Source organism: Hemitrygon akajei, chromosome 1, assembly GCF_048418815.1.
Source record: "Hemitrygon akajei chromosome 1, sHemAka1.3, whole genome shotgun sequence".
NCBI lineage: Eukaryota > Metazoa > Chordata > Chondrichthyes > Myliobatiformes > Dasyatidae > Hemitrygon > Hemitrygon akajei.
In genome coordinates this window covers 218,895,513-218,918,145 of record NC_133124.1, presented here as the reverse complement: position 1 = coordinate 218,918,145, position 22,633 = coordinate 218,895,513, and the positions used below count along the sequence as shown (strand labels likewise).

Genomic DNA, 22,633 nt, shown 5'->3' with positions numbered 1-22,633 from the left:
CCTTTTCTCTAGAAAGCAGTGGTTTGGCACTCAGCACATCAGCAAAGACCCCATGTGACAGCTTGTAACTGCCCCTGTAAGACGGCAGACAGTTGTGGACACAGCTCAGTCTATCACAGAAACCAGCTTCCCCTCCCTCGACTCTGTCTATACTTCTCACTGCCTCAGTGAAGCAGCAAAAGTGATCAAAGACCCCACCCACATCCCCTCTTCTCTTCTCTCTGCGGGACATCCCCTCTTCTCTCCTCTCCTATCGGGCAGAAGATACAAGCCTGAAAGCACGTATCCCAAGACTCAAGGGTTTGACTTTGAGGTGAGGGGCAGAAGTGCCCCCCCCCATCCCTGAGCTGCAGGCTGGGAGCTTGCAGCAACTTTACGATTAATGCACACTCACCATCCCAGGTAAGAGGTACTCACTCTCGGTCAATCACCAGGCAGGTGACCTCCTCTGCCGCTATCACACTGGCCAACCTCACGTCTTCCCTGAGAGGAACCACAATCAGGTTAATATCACTGGCAGATGTTGTGAAGTTTGCTGTCTTTGTGGCAGCAGTAGAATAGAGTACACAATAATAGAAAAACTCTGAATCACAGTGAGTATATATAAATAAAATACTTAAATAAGTAGTGCAAAAATAGGAAATTAAACAGTAGTGGGGTAGTGTTCATAGGTTTAATGTCCATTCAGAAATCAGATGGCAGAGGGGAAGAAGCTGTTCCTGAATCGTTGAGTGTGTGTCTTCAGGCTTCTGTACCTCCTCCCTGATGGTAGCAATGAGAAGAGGGAATGTTCTGGGTGGTAGGGTCTTTTAATGATGGACGCTACCTTTTTGAGGCATCACTCCTTGAGATGTCCCGGATACTTGGAGTCTAGTACCCATGATGGAGCTGACTACATTTACCACTCTCTGCAGCTGCCTTCGATCCTGTGCAGTAGCTCCCCACCCCCATGCCAGTTAGAATGCTCCCCATGATACATCTGTAGAAATGTGTGGGTGTTTTTGGAGACATATTAAATCTCCATGCTAAACCATCCCATATCAAAGAGGAAAGAAGAGTTTAGGTCTGTTGGGTAGGATCATTTCCTCCAGTATCACCCGCACATTGCCGGAGGGGAGGAGTTGTGAAGGTTCCTGCCCCCTGACCACCTTGTCAGTTTTGCCCCTCCAGCAGAAGCAGATTTCTCTGAGAACTGGTACACGGCACAGGTTCCCCTCTGCACACGAAACACGAGAAAGAAGGAGCAGGAGTAGATCATTTGTCCCCTCAAGCCTAGCCCCCTATTCAATGTAATCATGTCTGATCTATAACTGGCCTCAGCCCCCCGTCCTGGGCTGGAAGCCCCATAATCTCCATCCCTCCCTCAAATTTTCAAAAAGTTATCTGCTCCACCTTAAGTATTCTTAACAAACTATTGACAGGTCAGAAGAAATTTCTAGACTTCAGTTTAATGTGGGCGATGTGGAAGCTATGCAGTTAGCATAACACTTTACAACGCCAACAAACTGGGTTCAATTCCCACTGCTGTGCGTAAGGAGTTCTCCCTGTGCCCATATGAGCTTCCTCCAGGTATTTTGGTTTTCATAGACAAGGGAGCAGAATTTGGCTATTCAGCCTAATTATTATCACTCATCCCCATTCTCCTGCCTTCTCCCTGTAACCTTTGACACCCTGACTAATCAAGAACCTATCAACCTCTGCTCGAAATATAATGACTTGGCATCCACAGCGTCTGTGGGAAGGAATTCCACAACCTAAAGACGTGTGGTTTAGTAGATTAATTGTCTGCAGGAGGTTACGCTAACTGCTAAGCCTTCATGCCTTGATTCCCCCATTTCCCCAGCACTCACCACTCTGACTAAAACATGTTTGCTCTGCAAATCCCCATTAAACGTACCCCTGTCTCACCTTAAATTAGGGGTTCTCAACAGAACACTTGGTTAGTGGTAAGGATCCATGGCATTAAGAAAGGTTGGGAACCTCTTCCTTAGGGATCTATTCTCACTACATTCCCATCCCCACCCATGCAACCCCAGATCCTACCCTTCTCATACACACACTTGAGGCAATTAAACCAGCCATGATCGAATGGCAGAACGGACTCGATGGGCCAAATGGCCTATTTCAACTCCTGTGTGCTTTGGTCTTATTTACAGCAGTCAATTATCCGGCACACCTTTGGGATGTGGGAGGAAACCGGAGCACTCAGAGAAACCCATGCATCCACAAAGGGAACGTGCAAACTCCACCCAGACAGTGCCAGAGGGCAGGGGGCTGTAAGGCACTGGCTTTGCCCATTGTGCCACTGTATTGGAAGGTAAGTAAAGTCCAGGATATCCTGACTGGGAACAGGATGCACAATCCCAAATAGTCTTATGAGGAGGATAAGCTGAGCGAGCGAGGGCTTTCCTCTTTGGAACAAAGGAAGATGGGAGGTGACCGGATAGAGGTGCACAAGATGATAAGAAGCATAAATCAAGGGTGGAAATGGCTAATATGAGGGGGCATAATTTTAAGGTGATTGGAGGAAATTAGAGAGGAGATGTCGTAGTGTGATGAGTGCATAGAACACGCTGCTATAGTGGTGGTAGAAGCAGATGAAGAAAAATGGAAGGTAAGATTAGATTGATCTTGGAGTAGGTTAAAATCAGCACATCATTGCGGGCCAAAGGGCCTGCACTGTTCCAGTGAAATGGAAGGAAGACGTACCCTTGAAGAGCTTTCTCCCCAAACCAGTCTCCTTGCGACAGGAAACTGGGAGATGTTGCCTCCTCGTCTGACAATTGTTCCTGTGTCACTCTCACCTGGAGTCAAGTCAAGGCAGAAGAAATTAGGGTAAGACCAGGCCCTTGTTAAACTGATGCAGTCCAGTAAAAGCACTGAAGGCAGGCAAAGCAAGATGTGTAGAGCAACAAGCTAGAGGTCGTTTACTTTGTTTTGTACCACGTGATCATGGTCTGGCCATTGTCTTCTTAGGGGTAGAGCCATTATCAATACTCTTCAGAGATTGTCTGCCTGGTGTCAGTGGTCACATAACCAGGACTTGTGATCTGCACCGGCTGCTCATATGACCATCCACCACCTGCTCCCATGGCTTCACATGACCCTGATCGGGGGCTAAGCAGGTGCTACGCCTTGCCGAAGGGTGACCCGCAGGCTAGCGGAGGGTAGGAGTGCCTTAGACCACCTTTAGTAGGAACGCATTTCCACCCACCACCCATAACCAGTGTTATCATGAATAAATTACTCAACTTCTCAGTTACGCTCAGCACCCTTTTATTACACATCAGCTGGTATTCCCTTGTTTAGAAACTACCCAGACCCATTAATCATGCAGTTTAGGGGTGTGCTGTGTGAGCAGAGGGGTGAGTTACTATCAATACTGAGCTGCTCAGGTGTGATTGGTTCAGCCGTGAGCTAATGTCTGTTGTCATTGGTCCAGGAATAAGATGATGCCTGCTGTCATTAGTCCAGGTATTGGATGATACCTATTTTAATTGGTCCGTGTAAGCTGGTACCGGCTATGACTGGGTTAGCTTTGAGCTAGTTACTCAGAAACTCAAGAAGTTCAGCAAATACTGGAAATTTAGCTGTTGGTCACTTCCTTTTCAGTCCTGCTGAAGGGTTTCGGCCTGAAATGTCAACTGTTTATTCTCTCCATACATTCTGCCAGACCTACTGAGTTCCTCCAGCATTTTGTGTGTTGTGAGCTAGTGTCTGCTGTGATTGGTCAAAATGTGAGTTAGTATTTGCTGTGATTGGTCCATTAGTGAGCTGGTATCTGCTGTGATTGGTCTATGTGTGCGTAAGTGTCTCTGTGATTGGCCCAGGTGTGGTAGCGTTGCTCCAGTTGCAACACTCACCTTTCCCTTGCTGATGATGAAGAAAGTATCTCCACTGGCTCCTTGCCTGACGATGTAGTCACCCTCTTCGTAATGAGTCTGGAAGGCAATGTTAGAATGAAACAAATGAACTGGGCTGAGATTACTTGGTGCTTTAATGGATGAAGGCACCCACCTTGGTCAACGTGCTCATCTTGAAGGGATGGAAAGGGAGGATCGAAGAAGGATACAGGTGGTTCAGAATCAGAATCAGATTTATACCACTGGCATATGTCACGGAATTTGTTGTTTTACAGCAACAGTACATTGCAATAAACAAAAAATATCACCTTCTAGCTACCCTGCCCCCACCTTTTTATTCTGCTGTCTTGCCCCTCCTGGAAGAAGGTTCTCAGCCTGAAACATCAACAGTTTGTTCACTTTCATGGATGTTGTCTGACCTGCTGAGGTCCTCCAGTGTTTTCCGTGTCACTTTATATACACATAAGAAATAAATATAGATTAAATAATAATACAAAAAGAGCAAAAAAATGGTGAGGTAGTGTTCATGGGAAGCTGCCCCTGAAAGATTGAGTTTGTAAAGTACTTCCAGGCTCCTGTACCTCGTCCTTGATGGGAGTGATGAAGGGAAGGTGTGCCCTGGATGGTGAAGGTCCTTAATGATGGACACCACCCCTCCGGGGCATCGCCTTTTGAAGGTCACCTTGATGGTGGAGAGTGCCCATGGTGGAACTGTGTGGGCATCAATGTCATGGTGAAAGGTGGGGTGATTAAGAACTGGATCTTGTGAGGTAGAGAGCATGTGTTGGGTACAATCATCCAGAAAATGAAATGGCTTAAACAGTGATTCAGCATTTCAAAGCAGTCGTGGCTCGTGACGTTAAACTGACACACACGTGTAAATTGGTAAGATAACTGGATTACATGCATGACAGTCTCATTTCACACACACACATGCACACGTGCACCTGCACAGATGCAAATGTACATGCACGTGTACAAACACACGTGCACATGAACACACAAACATGTGAACAATCGAAAAGACAGTGAAATAATGAGATGACAGTCTGATATTGTCACAGGAACCATCATTTAAACGAGGGGATATGTTCCATTCCTACTCTCCTTGGTGACAAATTCCCTCGTCCCCGTCATCATGATTAAAATGAGTGCTGTATCTCAACAAATAAAAATAAATATTTGCATAATTTCAAAATTTTATTAACATTAGCAATGAAGGCTATGTTCACGGGATATTTCAGTTGCTGCGTGACCGCGCACCCGCACAGCTTAGAGGGAAGAGTGGAGCTCTCGTTCTCCACTCCTCACCCTGGGAAACAGGCTGCGCGTAACCAGCCTATCCACGTCCCTCCTGATCTTCTACAAGCTCATACACCTCGGCATCACACACGAGCACAGTGCCGAGTTCTGAATTCCGCACGGTACTGTGTGACGAGGGGCAGCCTCTGGGCGTGACTCTGCAATGTTATCACTATGTCCCGTCTTCAGTCTGGACGTGCCGAGTCTCCTCACGAAAGCGCGGTGGTTAGTGCACTGCCAGCATCCCGGGTTCAATACCTGCCGCTGTCTGTAAGGAGTTTGCACGTTCTCTCTGCGACTGCGTGGCTCCCTCTGGGAGCTCCAGTTCCCTCCCACATTCCGAAGGGGTATGGGTTAGGGTTAATAGGCTGTAGCCATGCTAAGATGACTCTTGCGGGCTGCCCCCAGCACATCCTTGGACTATGCTGGTCATCGACCCAATTTGCTCTATGTTTCGACGCAGGATATCCAGGGTATCTGGCACGTGCCCTCTCCTCATTAACAGGAGCCTGAAGACCCACACTCAATGGTCTAGGAACAGGTATCAGATTTCTGAACAGTCCACAAACACTGCCATACTCTCGTTTTACACTAACCTTTTTCACCCCGAGCCTGAGTGTGGACAAGACAAAAGGGCTTCAGGAGCGCGCAGATCAGCTACTCTGCATTCCACATCAATGGCTCTGCCGTGGAGAGAGTGAAGAGCACAAAGTTCCCTGAACCTTCTTCGTTGCAAACAATCCAAACTGGACCCACAACACCTTCTCAACAAGGCACAGCAGTGCCTACATTCTCTGAGGAGTTTGCGTGAAAGGCTCCACACCCTCATTCTGACAACTTTCCGTAGAAGCACCACCGAGATTGTCCTAATGGATGCACCTTTACGTGGTACATAAGCCACAAGGTATTGGACCACAAGACCCTACAGAACAGGGGATCCCAACCTGTTTTATGCCATGGACCCCCACCATTAACTGACGGGACGCCAGATTGGGAATCCCTGCTGTAGAAGATAGCAAAAGCCAGCAAGAGGATTACTGAGGTCTCCCACCCCTCCACCATTTGTGACGTTCACTGGGACCATTGTAGACGAAGGGCCTGAAGCATTGAGGATCCCACGATCTCTGACCCACTACCGTCGGGAAGGAGGTACAGGAGCATCAGGCCTAGGTCTGCCAGGCTGGGTAACGGCTTGTTCCCTCAGGATCTGAGTCTAATCAATACCCCGTCAGCAGCACCGAGGTCTCATTACAAGGACTCTGAGCTATTTACTGTTTACCTGTGCTGCACACCATGCATTTTAAATTATATTTTTTAACTTGTTTATGGTAATACTTTGTGGGTACACTGTGGTCTGGAGGAACATTGTTTTGTTTGGTAGAACATACGATCAGTCAGATGACAATAAATTTGAACTTGACTTCGCTTATATTTCATATTGTAACTTATAGTGTTTTTTAATATATTGCACCGTACTGCTGCCTCAAAGCAACAAATTTTGCGACATAAAATACCGCACAGGAACAGGCCCTTGAGCCAAACCATTTAAACTGCCTACCCCCATTGATCTGCACTGGGACCAGAGCTCTTCATACCCTTCCCATCCATGTACCTATCCAAACCGCTCTTAAACGTTGAAATCAAGCTCACATGCTCCACTTGTGCTGGCAGCTCATTCCACACTCTCACCACCCTCTGAGTGAAGAAGTTTCCCCTCCTGTTCCCCTTTAACTTTCACCCTTAATTCATGACATCTGCCGGTGATAGTAAAGCTGATTTTGATACGCATATGACAAATGAAGCTAATCATTAAGGGGGCAATCAACGTGAATAAGAAATTACGTTACTCTTCCAGATCACACATGGAGTGAGGGGGGCTGATTACAAATATTATTCTACTCAAGGGTGATCCAGTGATTTTGTGGCAGGAGCTTTCTTACTCCCCACGGGTTCTGCAGACGATCAGTGGGTGAAGGTGGGGGACTTCTTTCTCTGGGTTACTGGAAGGAGCTTGGGGCACAAATAGGCCCCTTGAGCACATCTACATGAAGCACTGTCGTAGGAAAGCAGAGATCTCCACCACCCAGGCCACGCTCTCTTCACACTGCTGTCATCAGGATCCCCACCACCCAGGCCATGCTCTCTTCACACTGCTGTCATCAGGATCCCCACCACCCAGGCCATGCTCTCTTCTCACTGCTGTCATCAGGGACCCCCACCACCCAGGCCATGCTCTCTTCACACTGCTGCCATCAGGGACCCCCACCACCCAGACCACGCTCTCTCCTCACTGCTGCCATCAGGATCCCCACCACCCAGGCCATGCTCTCTTCACACTGCTGCCAGCAGAGATCCCCACCACCCAGGCCACGCTCTCTTCACACTGCTGCCAGCAGGATCCCCACCACCCAGGCCATGTTCTCTTCACACTGCTGCCATCAGGACCCCCACCACCCAGGCCACGCTCTCTTCACACTGCTGCCAGCAGGATCCCCACCACCCAGGCCATGCTCTCTCCTCACTGCTGCCAGCAGGATCCCCACCACCCAGGCCATGCTCTCTTCTCACTGCTGCCATCAGGATCCCCACCACCCAGGCCATGTTCTCTTCACACTGCTGCCATCAGGATCCCCACCACCCAGACCACGCTCTCTTCACACTGCTGTCATCAGGAACCCCACCACCCAGGCCATGCTCTCTTCACACTGCTGTCATCAGGATCCCCACCACCCAGGCCATGCTCTCTTCACACTGCTGTCATCAGGATCCCCACCACCCAGGCCATGCTCTCTTCTCACTGCTGTCATCAGGGACCCCACCACCCAGGCCATGCTCTCTTCTCACTGCTGTCATCAGGAACCCCCACCACCCAGGCCATGCTCTCTTCACACTGCTGCCAGCAGGATCCCCACCACCCAGGCCATGCTCTCTTCACACTGCTGTCATCAGGATCCCCACCACCCAGGCCATGCTCTCTTCACACTGCTGCCATCAGGAACCCCACCACCCAGGCCATGCTCTCTTCTCACTGCTGTCATCAGGAACCCCACCACCCAGGCCATGCTCTCTTCACACTGCTGCCATCAGCTAGAAGGTACAAGAGCCTCAGGACTCACGCCACCAGGTTCAAGAACTCCTCAACCATCAGCTCTTGAACAAAAGGGGATAACTACACCCACTTGCCCATCCATTGAGATGTTCCCACAACTAATAATCTCCCTTTAAGGACTCTTTATCTCATATTCTTGTTATTTATTGCTATTTGCACGGTTTGTTGTCCTTTGCACTCTGATTGATCTTTCTTTGATTTTATTACAGTTATTATTCTATAGACTTGCTTAGTAAGCCTGCAGAAAAATGAATTTCAGGGTTGTATATGCTGACATATATGTACTTTGATAACTAAATTTGCTTTGAACTTCGACAGAGCACGGGGAGGAAGACAGTGGAACGTCAGAGCGTCAGTACCTCCTCCAACATGTCAGCAAGCTTACTGAGTACATCCTCCTGGAGATCCTGGAACGTAGGAACACTGGAAGGAGAAGGAAGAGGCCGGGTATGAGAGTCTTATCAGTACAGCTTGATGTCACACGCAGTCAAGTGGGAAAAAAAACCAAAAGATACTCCATAACAAAACCATTGAATCAGAAATGGTACATTTTTTAAAGATGTCAATATTTAATGGTGTGGCAAGAAGCCAGCTCCCCCTAGCAGAGCGACCTCATGTGTTAATGAACATTGCCAGCCTCCTGCACCAGTTTGTAACGGCCTCTGGTTTTAGGTGGAACTTGTGAGAGGCAGGAGTGGAGGCCAAGTCATTGGGTATATTTAAAGTGGATGATTACAGGTTCTCAATTAGTAACGATGTCAAAGATTACAGGGAGAAGGCAGGAGAGTGAGGTTGAGAGGGATAATAAATCAGCCTGGCTCAATGGAATGGACTGATTAGCCTAACTCTGCTCCTGTGTCCGATGGGGATGGAGTGCAGGAAGAAGGCTGGCAGGTGCAGAGGAACAGAATGTGAGGAAATATGACTAAAATTTCTTCCCTTTTAAAAAGTTATTTCCTTGGCAAATTAATTGGGAGGATAGCGAAATGGAGGGCTGTGTAGGAGGGAAGGGTTAGATTGATTGGATCAGACCGGATGACACACTTGGGTTTCTTTTCTCCATGGCGCCGGAGAACTGAGGGGAGATCTGATAAAGGTTTAAAAGATCATCAGAGGCATAGATAGAGTAGGCAGACGTTTCGCTGAACACCTACGCTCTGTCCGCCAGAGAAAGCAGGATCTCCCAGTGGCCACACATTTTAATTCCACGTCCCATTCCCGTTCTGATATGTCTATCCATGGCCTCCTCTACCGTCAAGATGAAGCCACACTCAGGTTGGAGGAACAACACCTTATATACCGGCTGGGTAGCCTCCAACCTGATGGCATGAACATTGACTTCTCTAACTTCCGTTAATGCCCCTCCTCCCCTTCTTACCCCATCCCTGATATATTTAGTTTTTCCCTCCTTTTTTTTTCTCTCTTTCTGCCCATCACTCTGCCTGTTCTCCATCTCCCTCTGGTGCTCCCCTCCCCCTTTCTTTCTCCCGAGGCCTCCCGTCCCATGATCCTTTTCCTTCTCCAGCTCTGTATCCCTTTTGCCAATCACCTTTCCGGCTCTCAGCTTCACCCCACCCCCTCCCGTCTTCTCCTATCATTTTGCATTTTCCCCTCCTCCTCCTACTTTCTTACTATCTTTCCTTTCGGTTAGTCCTGACGAAGGGTCTCGGCCCAAAACGTCGACAGCGCTTCTCCCTATAGATGCTGCCTGGCCTGCTGCGTTCCACCAGCATTTTGTGTGCGTTGCTTGAATTTCCAGCATCTGCAGATTTCCTCGTGTAGGCAGACATTCGATAGGTTTCACTGAGTTCCCCCCTCATTCTTCTGAACTCGAACAGGCACAGACCTAGAGCCACCTAATGGTCTTCATACATTAACCCTTTCATTCCTGGAATAATTCTCATGAACCTCATTTGGATACTCTAAAATGCCAATAGATTATTTCTGAGATAAGGGACCCACCTCACAATATTCCAAGTATGGTCTAACCAATGCCTAATAAGCCCTCAGCATTACATCCTTGTTTTCATATTCTAGTCCTCACAAGATGACTGCTAATGTTACATTTGCCTTCCTTATTGCAAATTAAGGGCAATTTACCACAGCCAATTAACCTACCAAACCTTTGGGATGGGGAAGGAAACCAGGGCACACAGATGCTACCCTGTAGAGTCAATGGGAGCTTTCAGGGTAACTGCATTCTTCCAACTGTGGCCTCTTGTTCATCCCCAAACTTAACCCCTCCTCTGCCTGCAGCTACGAGTTCAGCTAGTGTGGGCCTAAGCTATTCTCTTCTTAAACAGCTCCTTCTCACTTTCCTTCTTTAGGATGACACTTCATGAAGATCTTTTGGACCAAGCAGTTGGTCAGTGGGTGTTGGGGAGGGGTGTTAGAAAGCTGCCACTCACCTCCTGAGAAGTTCCGTGTGCTCAATGTGTTTGATGAGCCCCGTCCGCATCATTATCGTTTGGAAGCATTGTCGGTCGATGGCCCAGAGCTTAATGTTGGTGAGAGCTGCCAAAGACAAAGGGAGGAAAGTCTTAGATCAGCCACCTGAGGCAAATCTGTCACAAAGACAGCCACTAACCCACTGTTAGAGGACTATTGAACAGTTCCATGACTCTCTAGTACAATAAAATAGACTTGATTAATGATTAAAGAAAAATGTGAGACCTGCACAGGCAGGCTCCTCCCAGTCTCCACCCAACCAACAGGCATCACCTGCCACTCATTTCCAACTTCATCACCTGCAGCCTATTTAAACCCAGCTCCCATCTACAATCCTTGTGATTGGCGTCATTGAGCTTCACGGGGGACAGTGTGGCGCAGCATCCAAGCTGGAGGCAGTGCTGCCCCCCACTGTTCACTTGATAGAAGACAAGCTGAATTGTGTTTGACTGCAGACTGCTGAAACAGTCATGGACTCAGGAACTAGGACGATATATTTTTTGTGTGACTGTATTTTTCTGCTATCTTGTATGTGTTTGGTGTGCCTTGTGCTGTGTATGACTTGGTACTGTGCTTTACATCTTGGCCCTGGAAGAACGCTGTTTCGTTTGTCTGTGTTCACGTATGGTTGAATGACAATTGAACTTGAACTTATTCACTCATATGAACCAGCCACCCTCAGCCAGTGGCTCTTAGCTTTCAGCTACCTCATGTGGTACCCACTCTCCCTTGTCTTGTGGCCATGTGTGGCTTGGTATTTTGCAGTTTATTGTTAAAGTTATCACTTTTCGCTAAATCGTCTCCGTTGTTCTGCGTTTGGGTCGAGCCCCCGCTACCGTTTCTGAGAGTTAGTTTTATTTGTCACATGTACATCAAAACGTGCAATGACCTGCGTTGCGTGCATCGATGATGAACACAGTCTGGGGATGTGCTGGAGGCTGCCCACACGTGTTACCGTACTTCCAGCTGCAGCATACCAGGAACGTACAAACGCCTTACAGACAGCGGTGGCAATTGAACCCGGGTTGCTGGCTCTGTGAAGTGTTACAGTAATCACTACACCGCCGTACCACCCTCACTATCTACCTCGTCATGGTCTTGCACCTTATCGTTTACCTGCACTGCTCTTTCCCTGCATCTTGTACACTTTATTGTTATCGTTTCACCTTATTCTAGCTCAATGTTCATGCAGATTTGATCTGTATGAACAGTAAGCAAGACAAGCATTTCACTGTAACTCAGTACCTGTAGCAATAATAAGACCATAAGCCATAGGAGAAGAATTAGGCCATTTGGCCCATCTAGTCATGGCTGATTTACTATCCCTCTCAACCCCATGTTCCTACCTTCTCCCTGTAACCTTTGATGCACTTATGAATCAAGAACCTATCACCCTCTGCTTTAAATATACTCAATGTCTTGGCCTCCACAGCTGTCTGTGGCAATGAATTCCACAGATTCATCATGTTTTGGCTGAAGAAATATCTTATTGTTCTAAAGGGACGTCCTTCTATTCTGAGTCTGTGCAGTTTGGTCCTAGACTCACACCCTCCACCCCCCACTCAATAGAGGAAACATCCTCTCCACATCCACTCTATCTAGGGCTTCCAATATTTAACAGGTTTCAATCAGATTCCCCCTAATTGTACAGGCCCAGAGGCATCAAACACACCTCATACGTTATAACCATATAACCATATAACAATTACAGCATGAAAACAGGCCATCTCGGCCCTTCTAGTCCGCGCCGAACACTTACTCTCACCTAGTCCCACCAACCTGCACTCAGCCCATAACCCTCCATTCCTTTCCTGTCCATATACCTATCCAATTTTTCTTTTAATGACAAAATCAACCCTGCCTCTACCACTTCTACTGGAAGCTCGTTCCACACAGTTACCACACTCTGAGTAAAGAAGTTTCCCCTTGTGTTACCCCTAAACTTTTGCCCCTTAACTCTCAACTCATGTCCTCTTGTTTGAATCTCCCCTACTCTCAATGGAAAAAGCCTACCCATGTCAACTCTATCTGTCTATATCCCTCATAATTTTAAATACCTCTATCAAGTCCCCCCTCAACTTTCTACGCTCCAAAGAATAAAGACCTAACTTGTTCAACCTTTCTCTGTAACTTAGGTGCTGAAACCCAGGTAACGTTCTAGTAAATCTCCTCTGTACTTTCTCCATTTTGTTGATATCTTTCCTATAATTCGGTGACCAGAACTGTACACAATACACAATGTTAACCCTTTTATTCCCGGGATCATTCTTGTGAATCTCCTTTTGAACCCCCTTCAATGTGAGCACATCGTTTCTTACATAAGGGGCCCAAAATTGCTCACAATGCTCCAAGTATGGTCTGACCAATGGCTTATGAAGCCTCAGTATTACATCCTTGCTTTTATATTCTAATCCTCTCAAAATGAATGCTAACATTGCATTTACCTTCCTTACCACTGATTCAACCTGCAAGCTAACCTTTAGGGAATCCAGTAAAGGACTCCCAAGTCCCTTTGCACCTCAAATTTTTGAATTTCCTGCCCGTCTAGAAAATAGTCTATAACTTTATTCTTTTTACCAAAGTCCATGACACTTCCCAAAACTATATTCCATCTGCCAATTGCCTGTACTTCTATTCTGTCCAAGTCCTTCTATAGTCTCTCTGCTTTCTCAACACTACCTGCCCCTCCACCTATCTTCATAATGTCCGCAAGCTTGGCTACAAAACCAACAATGACAATCCAACTCCAATTCCGATTCCAGTTCTCCAGCTTCTGGACTCCACGTGAACGAGAGAGCTTGATCATGAGTCAACAATTGTGTGTAAACACACTCATCCTCGGCACACCTCCAGGGTAGCGGGTTTGTGAGCTCGAGACCCACTTCACAAATTCTGGCAAACAACCAACGTGCTAAAGAAGACATATCGAACAAACAAAAATACTGAGAATATGAGTTGTAGAGTCCTTGAAAGTGAGTCTGTAGTTTGTAGAATCTGTTCAGAGTTGAGCTGAGTGAAGTTATTCACATTAGTTCAGGAGCCTGCTGGATGAGTAGTGGGTGCGTGGAATGCACAGCCAGCAGTGGTGATGGAAACAGATAGAATAGGGTCTTTTAAGAGCCTCTTAGATGGATACATGGAGCTTAGAAAAATAGAGGGCCATGCGTTAGGGAAATTCTAGGCAGTTTCTAGTAGGTTACATGGTCGGCACAAGATTGTGGGCCGAGTGGTCGGTAATGTGCTGTAAACTTCTATGTTCTGTGTTAACTCGTGATCTCAGTATTATTTATTTTCTCTTTTACACTTATCATTTGCACGATTTGTCCTCTTTTGCACATCGGTTGTCAGTCATTGTTATTTATAGTTTTCATAAATTCTGTTGTGTTTGGTTCTCTGACCTTGGCAATTTACTTGCAAATGTTTCATCACCACACGAGGAGACATCATCAATGCAATGTTGATTGTGGTGTGTCCTCCAAATGCTTGGTCCTTATATACTTTTCAGTCAGCTGATTGGCTATCACTATGGAAACGCAGTTGTGATGTGGGGAAGAGCTTTTGTTGCTCTGGGCTGTGTGGTGAACTTCGTGCATTGTGGTCTGTGATTTCTCCCGCATCAGCTCACAAATAGGATTGAGGTCCACATGTCTGTTTACTGAATTGTTTGTGTTAAACCATGCTTCAGGGAACTCTCTTGCATGCCACAAGTAACAGCTCACTGAAGATGTCTTCTTGTATGGCAACAAAACATTTGCAAGTCAATGGCCAGGATTGGAGAACTCAACCCAACCATCTGTTGTATTTCTTCATTTTCCGGTAGATTCCCGCAAGAAAGTGAGTCTCAAGGTAGTATATGATGACTTTGATAATAAATTTGCTTTGAACATTGAAGAGTGTCTGCTGGGTCGCTAATCTCCAGTGTGACATGCAGGTGACAAAACACACAGGCTGCAGACTTGGCAGTGGCCTTGAACACGATGCTGACATGCAGACTGGTGTGTCTTTTCTCTCAAAACGCCAGGCTCTATGCTGGAACACGTTCAGCACAGTTAGCGCCCAGAATCCTCCCATGATAAGGACAGATTTAAAATCCTGGTGTGTCAAGAAGCTTAAATCAAGCTCCATAAATGTTAGTCTATCCCCAGTCCTCCATGTCTCCTGATATGAAAGCATTTCCTATTAGGCTTTCCATTCAGTTTCCAGGTTTGATAAAGCCCCTCAGGGAGTACTGTTGCTATGGTAACCAAGGTGCTATTGCCTTTGTTACCTCAGTACAGATGCCTCACAAATCCCTATGGAAAGGCAGAGCGAGGCTTGAACCTGGAGCTGATTTGTATTCCTGTCACCCTTTTGGATTCCGTAGAACTCTGGTTCGGAAAAGAATGCATTGGTTTCCAATGTCCCAGTTCTGAAGCTTGCCTGTTGAAGCTGAGGACTAAATTATCATGTACAGACTCTGCTTTGGAGACTCACAGCAGAGAAGGGGACACATCAAACTGGTTCCTGATGAAAATCAATGAAGAACATCATGTTTCAGTTGTACAAGACTTTGGATTCAACATGGTTGGAATATTGTGTGCAGTTCTCATTTCCAGAACGAGAAGATATATGGTCACACTAGAAAGAGTGCAGAAGAGATTCACTGGGAAGGGGGCTTATCCTAATGGACATTTCGGAAAGGGTGGGATTATGTTCACCAGAGAGTAGGTGTAATGAGCTTCCCAGGTTCCCTAGGTCTCTCTTGAGGTCCCCAGGTCTTTCTTGAGGTTCACCGGGTCTCTTTCAAGTTCCCCAAGTCTCTCTCAATAGTCCCCAGGACCTCGTCCAGATTCACAAACCCTTCTTGAGGTTCCCATCTTTCTTGAAATTCCCCAGGTCTCTCTCCCAAGGTTCCCAAGTTTCTCTCGAGGTTTCTAAGTCTCTCTCAAAATTCCCAGGTCTTTCTCAGCTGTCAGGTACCACCTATAGGGAGGGGTCTACTGGAATGAGCTCTTCAGGCCTGTGTGGGGGCATCAGAGAGCATTGTAATCTTCATCTTTTAGAGCTCCTGAATTGGTTAATTGTAACTTAACAAGAGTTGTTAATCATTTAAAGTTCCTTGTGTTTTTCTCAAGAGATTTGCTCTTTGTATTGTGGTCTCCTGATGTTTCTGTCTAAGCTTGTTGTTTAAGTTTATTTTGATGGGCTCATAGATTCTGTGTTATTTTTATTGTTTAAGTGGACTCCTGATTAGAGCTAATAGTGGGGTCCTAGTTTTGAGAAAGTTACGTCTTGCAGTGTCACTTGGCCAAGCCAGCAGTGTTCTCTTGGAATTATTATGAATAAACTCTGGTCACCGTCGCTACATCGAGGTCTGTCTTTCCTCCTCACTGGGTGGCTGACATTGCCAGTGTACATAGTGAGGAATGACCCCTCGCACAGCAATCCTCCCCAGGGTGTCTGCTATTTGTTCAGTCTCTGCCAATCTTCTACCACTACTTCCCCTCCCATTCTCCCCCAGGCCATCACACTCCCAACCGCACCCCTCCTCGGCAGCTGACCCTCACTCACCTTTGACAGTGGCTGTCCTCGTGCAGTTGTAGAGAATTGCCAACTCTCCGAACACTTTCCCTGGCGTCATTGTGCAGAGCTTCACGCCCTCTTTGGTCACCTCCACCTTGCCCTCTGTGGAGAGACACAGACAATCATTCACCTCATCCCAGAACAGCCCATTTCACTGGAGCCCTGTTATATCATCTCAGATCCATAAAAGGCTTGAAACTCTGGAAGCCCTGTGCAAAATTCAAGTGTACCACTCACCCTCTTCAAAGAGAGTTCCTGAGCTTTTGCATGGATACCAGCCAAAATTCTTGTAGACAGAATCTGTGTCTTCTTTATTGAGAAACCACAGTCAGTCCAGATCGAAAATTGTATCTCCTCTTTGCTGACAGTCAACACAGGCACAGCTCAAGGATTCAACCAGTTCCCTCAAGGGCACTCAACCCCCTCCCCACCATTGAGGACATCATTGCCTCAAACAGGTGGTTTCCATTGTCGAGGGTCCTCACCATCCAGGACATGCCATCTTCTCATTGTCACCATTAGAGTCAAAATACAGGACCCTGAGGATATGCACTCAACACTTTTTGGGAACAGCTACTTCCCCTCTGCCATTCGATTTCTGAATGCACCATTAACTCATGAACACCACCTCACTTTTTGCTCTCTTTTGTACTTCTTTTTGTATCTTTTCGATTGTAAAGAAATTTTTAACATATAGCACTGTAGTGCTGCCACAAAACAACCAATTTCATGACATCTGTCAGTGATAATAAACCTGATTCTGCTTCTGAAATGTGTTGCTTTGAGGCAGCAGTACAGTAGAATACATAAATTATACATGACACCATAAATAAAGATAGAAATGGTGCAAAAGCAGAATAGTGAGGAAGTGTTGATGGGTTCATGGTCCATTCAGAAACCAGATGGTGGAGGCGAAGAATCAGTTCTTAAAACATTGAGTGTGGGTCTCCAGGCTCCTGTACCTCCTCCTTGATGGTGTTAATGAGAGGAGGACATGTCCCAGATGGTGAGGGTCTTTAACAATGGAAGCATACAGGTCATGCCAAACATAGTTACTTCTATCATCATTATCATTATGTGCCATGCCATGTTACATGGGCGATTGTGGTCTTTCAATGGTCATGATTGTTTTTGGCAAATTTTTCTGTAGAAGTGGTTTGCCATTGGCTTCTTCTGGGCAGTGTCTTTACAAGATGGGTGACCCCAGCCATTATCAATACTCTTCAGAGATTGTCTGCCTGGCGTCAATGGTCACATAACCAGGACTTGTGATCTGCACCGGCTGCTCATACGACCATCCACCACCTGCTCCCATGGCTTCACGTGACTCTGATCAGAGGGCTAAGCAGGTGCTACACCTTGCCCAAGGGTGACCTGCAGACTGTAGGCTAGTAGAGGGAAGGAGCACTTCACACCTCCTTTGCTAGAGATATATCTCCACCCTGTCACTGAAAGCAATACATTTGGGCACTCTAAGTGAACAGAACAAAAGATATTTTAGTTGACCTGGAAAGAGGGTGCCCTAGTGACAAATGTTCTTGCCTGCCTGTAATGACAGTTCAATCAGATTTGAAATGAGTTGCCTCAAATTTCCACTTAATCCTTTAGACACAGCTATGAATCGCATTTGTCACCCTGGCACCTAATCCTATTTCTTGCTGTAATTGCTGCTAAATGGCTTGCATGCACAGATGGAGTGACAGTGACTCTCAGCAAACACACTATGGAAAGAAAACAAGGAAGCAAAGTATAAATGAACACTGAGTCAGGGAGAAGATCTCCTGGTGGGCATGAAGGAAGGAACTGAGTCAGGGAGAACATCTCCTGGTGGGCATGAAGGAAGGAACTGAGTTGGAGAGAACATCTCCTGGTGGGCATGAAGGAAGGAACTGAGTTGGAGAGAACATCTCCTGGTGGACATGAAGGAAGGAACTGAGTCGGGGAGAAAATCTTCTTGTGGACATGAAGAAACTGAGTCAGGGAGAACATCTCCTGGTGGACATGAAGAAACTGAGTCAGGGAGAACATCTCCTGGTGGACATGAAGAAACTGAGTCAGGGAGAACATCTCCTGGTGGACATGAAGAAACTGAGTCAGGGAGAACATCTCCTGGTGGACATGAAGAAACTGAGTCAGGGAGAACATCTCCTGGTGGACATGAAGAAACTGAGTCAGGGAGAACATCTCCTGGTGGACATGAAGAAACTGAGTCAGGGAGAACATCTCCTGGTGGACATGAAGGAAGGAACTGAGTTGGGGAGAACATCTCCTGGTGGGCATGAAGGAAGGAACTGAGTTGGGGAGAACATCTCCTGGTGGGCATGAAGGAAGGAACTGAGTCAGGGAGAACATCTCCACATCTCCTGGTGGACATGAAGGAAGGAACTGAGTTGGGGAGAACATCTCCTGGTGGGCATGAAGGAAGGAACTGAGTCAGGGAGAACATCTCCTGGTGGGCATGAAGGAAGGAACTGAGTCAGGGAGAACATCTCCACATCTCCTGGTGGACATGAAGGAAGGAACTGAGTCGGGGAGAAAATCTTCTTGTGGACATGAAGAACTGAGTTGGGGAGAACATGAAGGAATTTTTCAATCAAGGTGACTTGTGATATTTGGTGATGGTGTGCTGATAATCTTCATTCTTTATGACTGTAGAAAGTTGTTGCTCAATGGAGTGGTAAGAGTAGAAGCAACAGGCTTTGGCTGAAAGGAGACCTCAGGTTGGAAGAGGCGTTGGCTCTCTGTAAAGCATCTGTTAAGGTTTCCTTTTTCTTTTTTTCCTCTCTTACTGTACCATTTAAACGGCTGTGGTGTACTTTTTGTGCTGGATGTCAGAGAACTGGGAGACCCAGCGTCTCCCGGGGAACTACATCTGCCTGAAGAGCATCCAGCTGCAGCTCCTTGAAGACCATGTTCGGGATCTGGAGCAGCAGCTGGATGACCTTTGGCTTGTACGGGAGAGTGAGGAGATCATTGATCAGAGTTACAGGGAAGTAGTCACCCTGAAGTTGCAGGAGGTGAGTAGCTGGGTGACCGTCAGGAGAAATGGAAATAGACAGTTAGAGCAGAGCACCTCTGTGGCCATTCCCTCAAAAACAAGTATACTAGCTTTGGATATTTTTGTGGGGATGACCTCCTGGGAATATGCCACAACAACCGGGTTACAGGCACTGACCATGGGTCCATGGTGCAGAAGAGGAAGGGAGAGAAGACGGGAGTGGTAGTGATCGGGGACTCGATAATGAGAGGAACAGACAGGGGATTCTGTGGATGTGAACGGGATATCTAGATAGTACGTTGCTCCCTGGTGCCAGGGTCAGGGATGTCTCAGATAGTGTCCACAACATTTTGGAGAGGAGAGGGGGAGCAGCCAGATGTCTTGGTACATATTGGTATCAATGGCATAGGAAGGAAAAGCAGTGAGGTCCTGAAAACAGAATATAGAAAGCTAGGTAGAAAGCTGAGAAGCAGGACCTCCAGGGTAGTAATTCCTGGATTGCTGCCTGTGGCACGCACCAATGAGGGTAGAAACAGGATGATTTGGCAGATAAGTACGTGGCTGAGAGGATGGTGCAGGGAGCAGGGCTTCAGGTTCTTGGATCATTGGGATCTCTTCTGGGAGAGGTATGACCTGTTCTAAAGGGATGTGTTACACCTGAACCCAAGGGGGAGCAATATTCTCACAGACAGGTTTGTTAGAGCTGTTGGGAAGGGTTTAAACTAACTTGGCAGAGGGGTGGGAACCGGAGTGAAAGGACTCAGGATAGGACAGATGGTAAAAGAGTAAAGATAGCGTGCAGTCAGATTGTCAGGAAGGGCAGGAAGTTGATGGGACTTAGCCGCAGCCAGCAGGCTGAGTATCAAAACATTAGGGATGCAGAATCAGAAAGGATAGCAAATACAATACTCAAGGTGTACCTAAACGTGCGTGGTATAAGAAATAAGGTGGATGATGTTGTTGCACTGTTACAGATTGCCAGGTATGATGTTGTGGCCATCACTGAATCATGTAAAGTATATATTCAATGTAGTCTTTGCGTACTGCAAGTCTGCGTCTTTGCTGTTGCTTTTGCTGCACGCTTGAGTGTTCGGTGACGGGTTCCAATGCTTTTTTTTACTGGAGTGTGGGGGTCTGGGGAGGGGTAGCACCTCTGGTGGGGGGGGGGGACCTGCCGTGCCCTTTTTCAGGGCAGCTCGTCCACCTTTGGTCCCCATCTGGCGCTCAGCTCTCACCTCTGGCTCCAAGTAGCTGTAACACGCGCAGCGGCCACACCCCGGTTAACCGTCTCGGCGGACGGGCCAAACCAGGTGAGGGTAGCCAATGGGTCTTCGACCCTCGGTGAGGTAGGGGATCTGTCTTTCCCAGCGTGTGAAGTCTGGCCCTGGCGGACTGAGCAGAGGAGACTGATTAATGGCCCAGCGGTCAAGAAGGCAGGCCAGCAGGTGCTGTGGAGCACCAAGAGCACGACAAGACTCTTAGACGTCCTGGTCATCCACTGCAAGAGGTGGTGATCTCTTTAAACTCCCCCGGCAGTAGGCAAAGGAAAACCACTGTGGTAACCTGCGAGTACATGATTTCCCAATGTCAGAGCGGCCTGGAGGGAAATCGCCCGCCAACTGGAAATTCCAGATGCGACCATGACAACGACGGGGGAGGAGGGGGAATTGTTGCTCGCTGCTGCTTACGTGTGGGGGGGAGCTGGGGGGGACTTCGGGGTTCTAACATTTAACAGTCATTCATTCTTTGAGGCACTCCTCTGTTTTCACAGATGGTTGCAAAGAAAAAGCATTTCAGAGTGTATATGTACAAGTGTTCCCCCCCTTCACAAAGGTAAAGCGTTCCCATGAAACCTTTCTTAAGCCGAAATGGCGTAAAGCGATTAACCATTAATTTATATGGGAAAAATTTTCGTAAAAGCGAGAATCCTCTTTGTAATGTGAGAACAGGTTACTAAAATAGGCCTTTTGTAAAAGCAAAGTGGCGTAAAGCGAACATTTGTAAACCTGTATACATTTCTCTGACATTGAGTGTACCTTTGAAAATGGGATCTGAGTGACTTTGACCGTGGAATGATTGTTGGTGCCAGGTGGGGTGATTTAAGTATCTCAGAAACCACTGATCTCTTGGGATTTTCACACGCAACAGTCATTAGCGTTTACAGAGAATGGTGTGAAAAACAAAAATAATCATCCAGTGAGCAGCAGTTCTGTGGGTGAAATTGTCTTGTTGATGAGAGGTCAGAGGACAATGGGCAGACTGGTTCAAGCTGACAGGAAGGTGATGGTAACTCAAATAACCACAGGTTACAACAGCAGTGGGCAGAAGAGCTTCTCTGAACACATTGAGCCTTGAAGTGGACGGGCTTCAGCAGCAGAAGACCACAAACATTAACACAGTGGCTACTTTATTCAGTACAGGAGGCACCTAATAAAGCAGCTACTGAGCATATGTCCTCTATAATAAATTTGCCTTGGATTTTGAACTTTGAACTTTGAAGATCAACTCAGGGTCCATCACCGCTACTCGATCCTCGACTCAGCACAGACAAGTCTCACCGCAGAAAGCGGCAGTCTGAACTGTTGTTGTGTACAGGTGGCAGCCAACTCCCAGGGCTGTCACTAACAAATGTTCTGTGTGACAGAGAGGAGACTGCAATCATTCCTGGATTAATCAGACGAATGAACTATAATTTCCAGGAGGATTTACACATGATCTCACACAGAACAATTCAATTTCATGTGTCTTTTTAAGGACGGGGCTACAATATTCACTGAGAATTTGTATCTGCAAAGCTCACTGTCTTTTTGCACACTGGTTGTTTGGCTGCCTTTGAGTGCGGTCGATAATTGATTCTACTGTGTCCCTATGGAGTTACTGTGAATGCCCACAAGAAAATGAATCTCAGGGTTGTCTATGGTGACATGAATGTACTTTGATAATAAATTTACTTTGAACCTGGAGGAACAATGAAGGGTGTTGTTGATACCAGCAGCAACACACAAAATGGAGGAGGAACGCAATGTGTCAGGCAGCTCCTGTGCAGTGGAGATCATAAGATTTAGGAGCGGAACTGGGCCATTTGGTCGATCAAGTCTACTCTGCCATTTCATCATGGCTGATCCAATTTTCCTCTCGGCCCCAATCTCCTGCCTTCTCTCCATGTCCCTTCATGCCCTGACCAATCAATTAAGTATCGGCCAATCTTTGACTTGACCTCCACAGCCGCCTGTGGCAATGAGTTCCACAGATTCATCACATGCCGGCTAAAGAAATTCCTCCTCATCTCCGTCCTAAATGGACATCCCTCTATTATGTGCAATCAAGGTTTCTGGTTGGGACCTTCTTTTG

At 46.9% G+C, this 22,633-nt stretch overlaps 1 protein-coding gene across 2 annotated transcripts in view; it reads right to left on the bottom strand.

Annotated features, from left to right (window-relative positions):
• Positions 1 to 22,633, bottom strand: part of LOC140735943 (cGMP-dependent protein kinase 1-like) — a 63,407-nt gene that overhangs the window by 28,271 nt on the left and 12,503 nt on the right. For both annotated transcript variants that reach the window (XM_073061563.1, XM_073061570.1), the window contains exons 2-7: positions 16,273 to 16,386; positions 10,683 to 10,788; positions 8,634 to 8,697; positions 3,864 to 3,941; positions 2,710 to 2,804; positions 418 to 483 (exon numbers count right to left, since the gene is read on the bottom strand). In XM_073061563.1, coding sequence (XP_072917664.1) covers positions 418 to 483; positions 2,710 to 2,804; positions 3,864 to 3,941; positions 8,634 to 8,697; positions 10,683 to 10,788; positions 16,273 to 16,386 — 523 coding nt within the window. The remainder of the gene's footprint in view (positions 1 to 417; positions 484 to 2,709; positions 2,805 to 3,863; positions 3,942 to 8,633; positions 8,698 to 10,682; positions 10,789 to 16,272; positions 16,387 to 22,633) is intronic.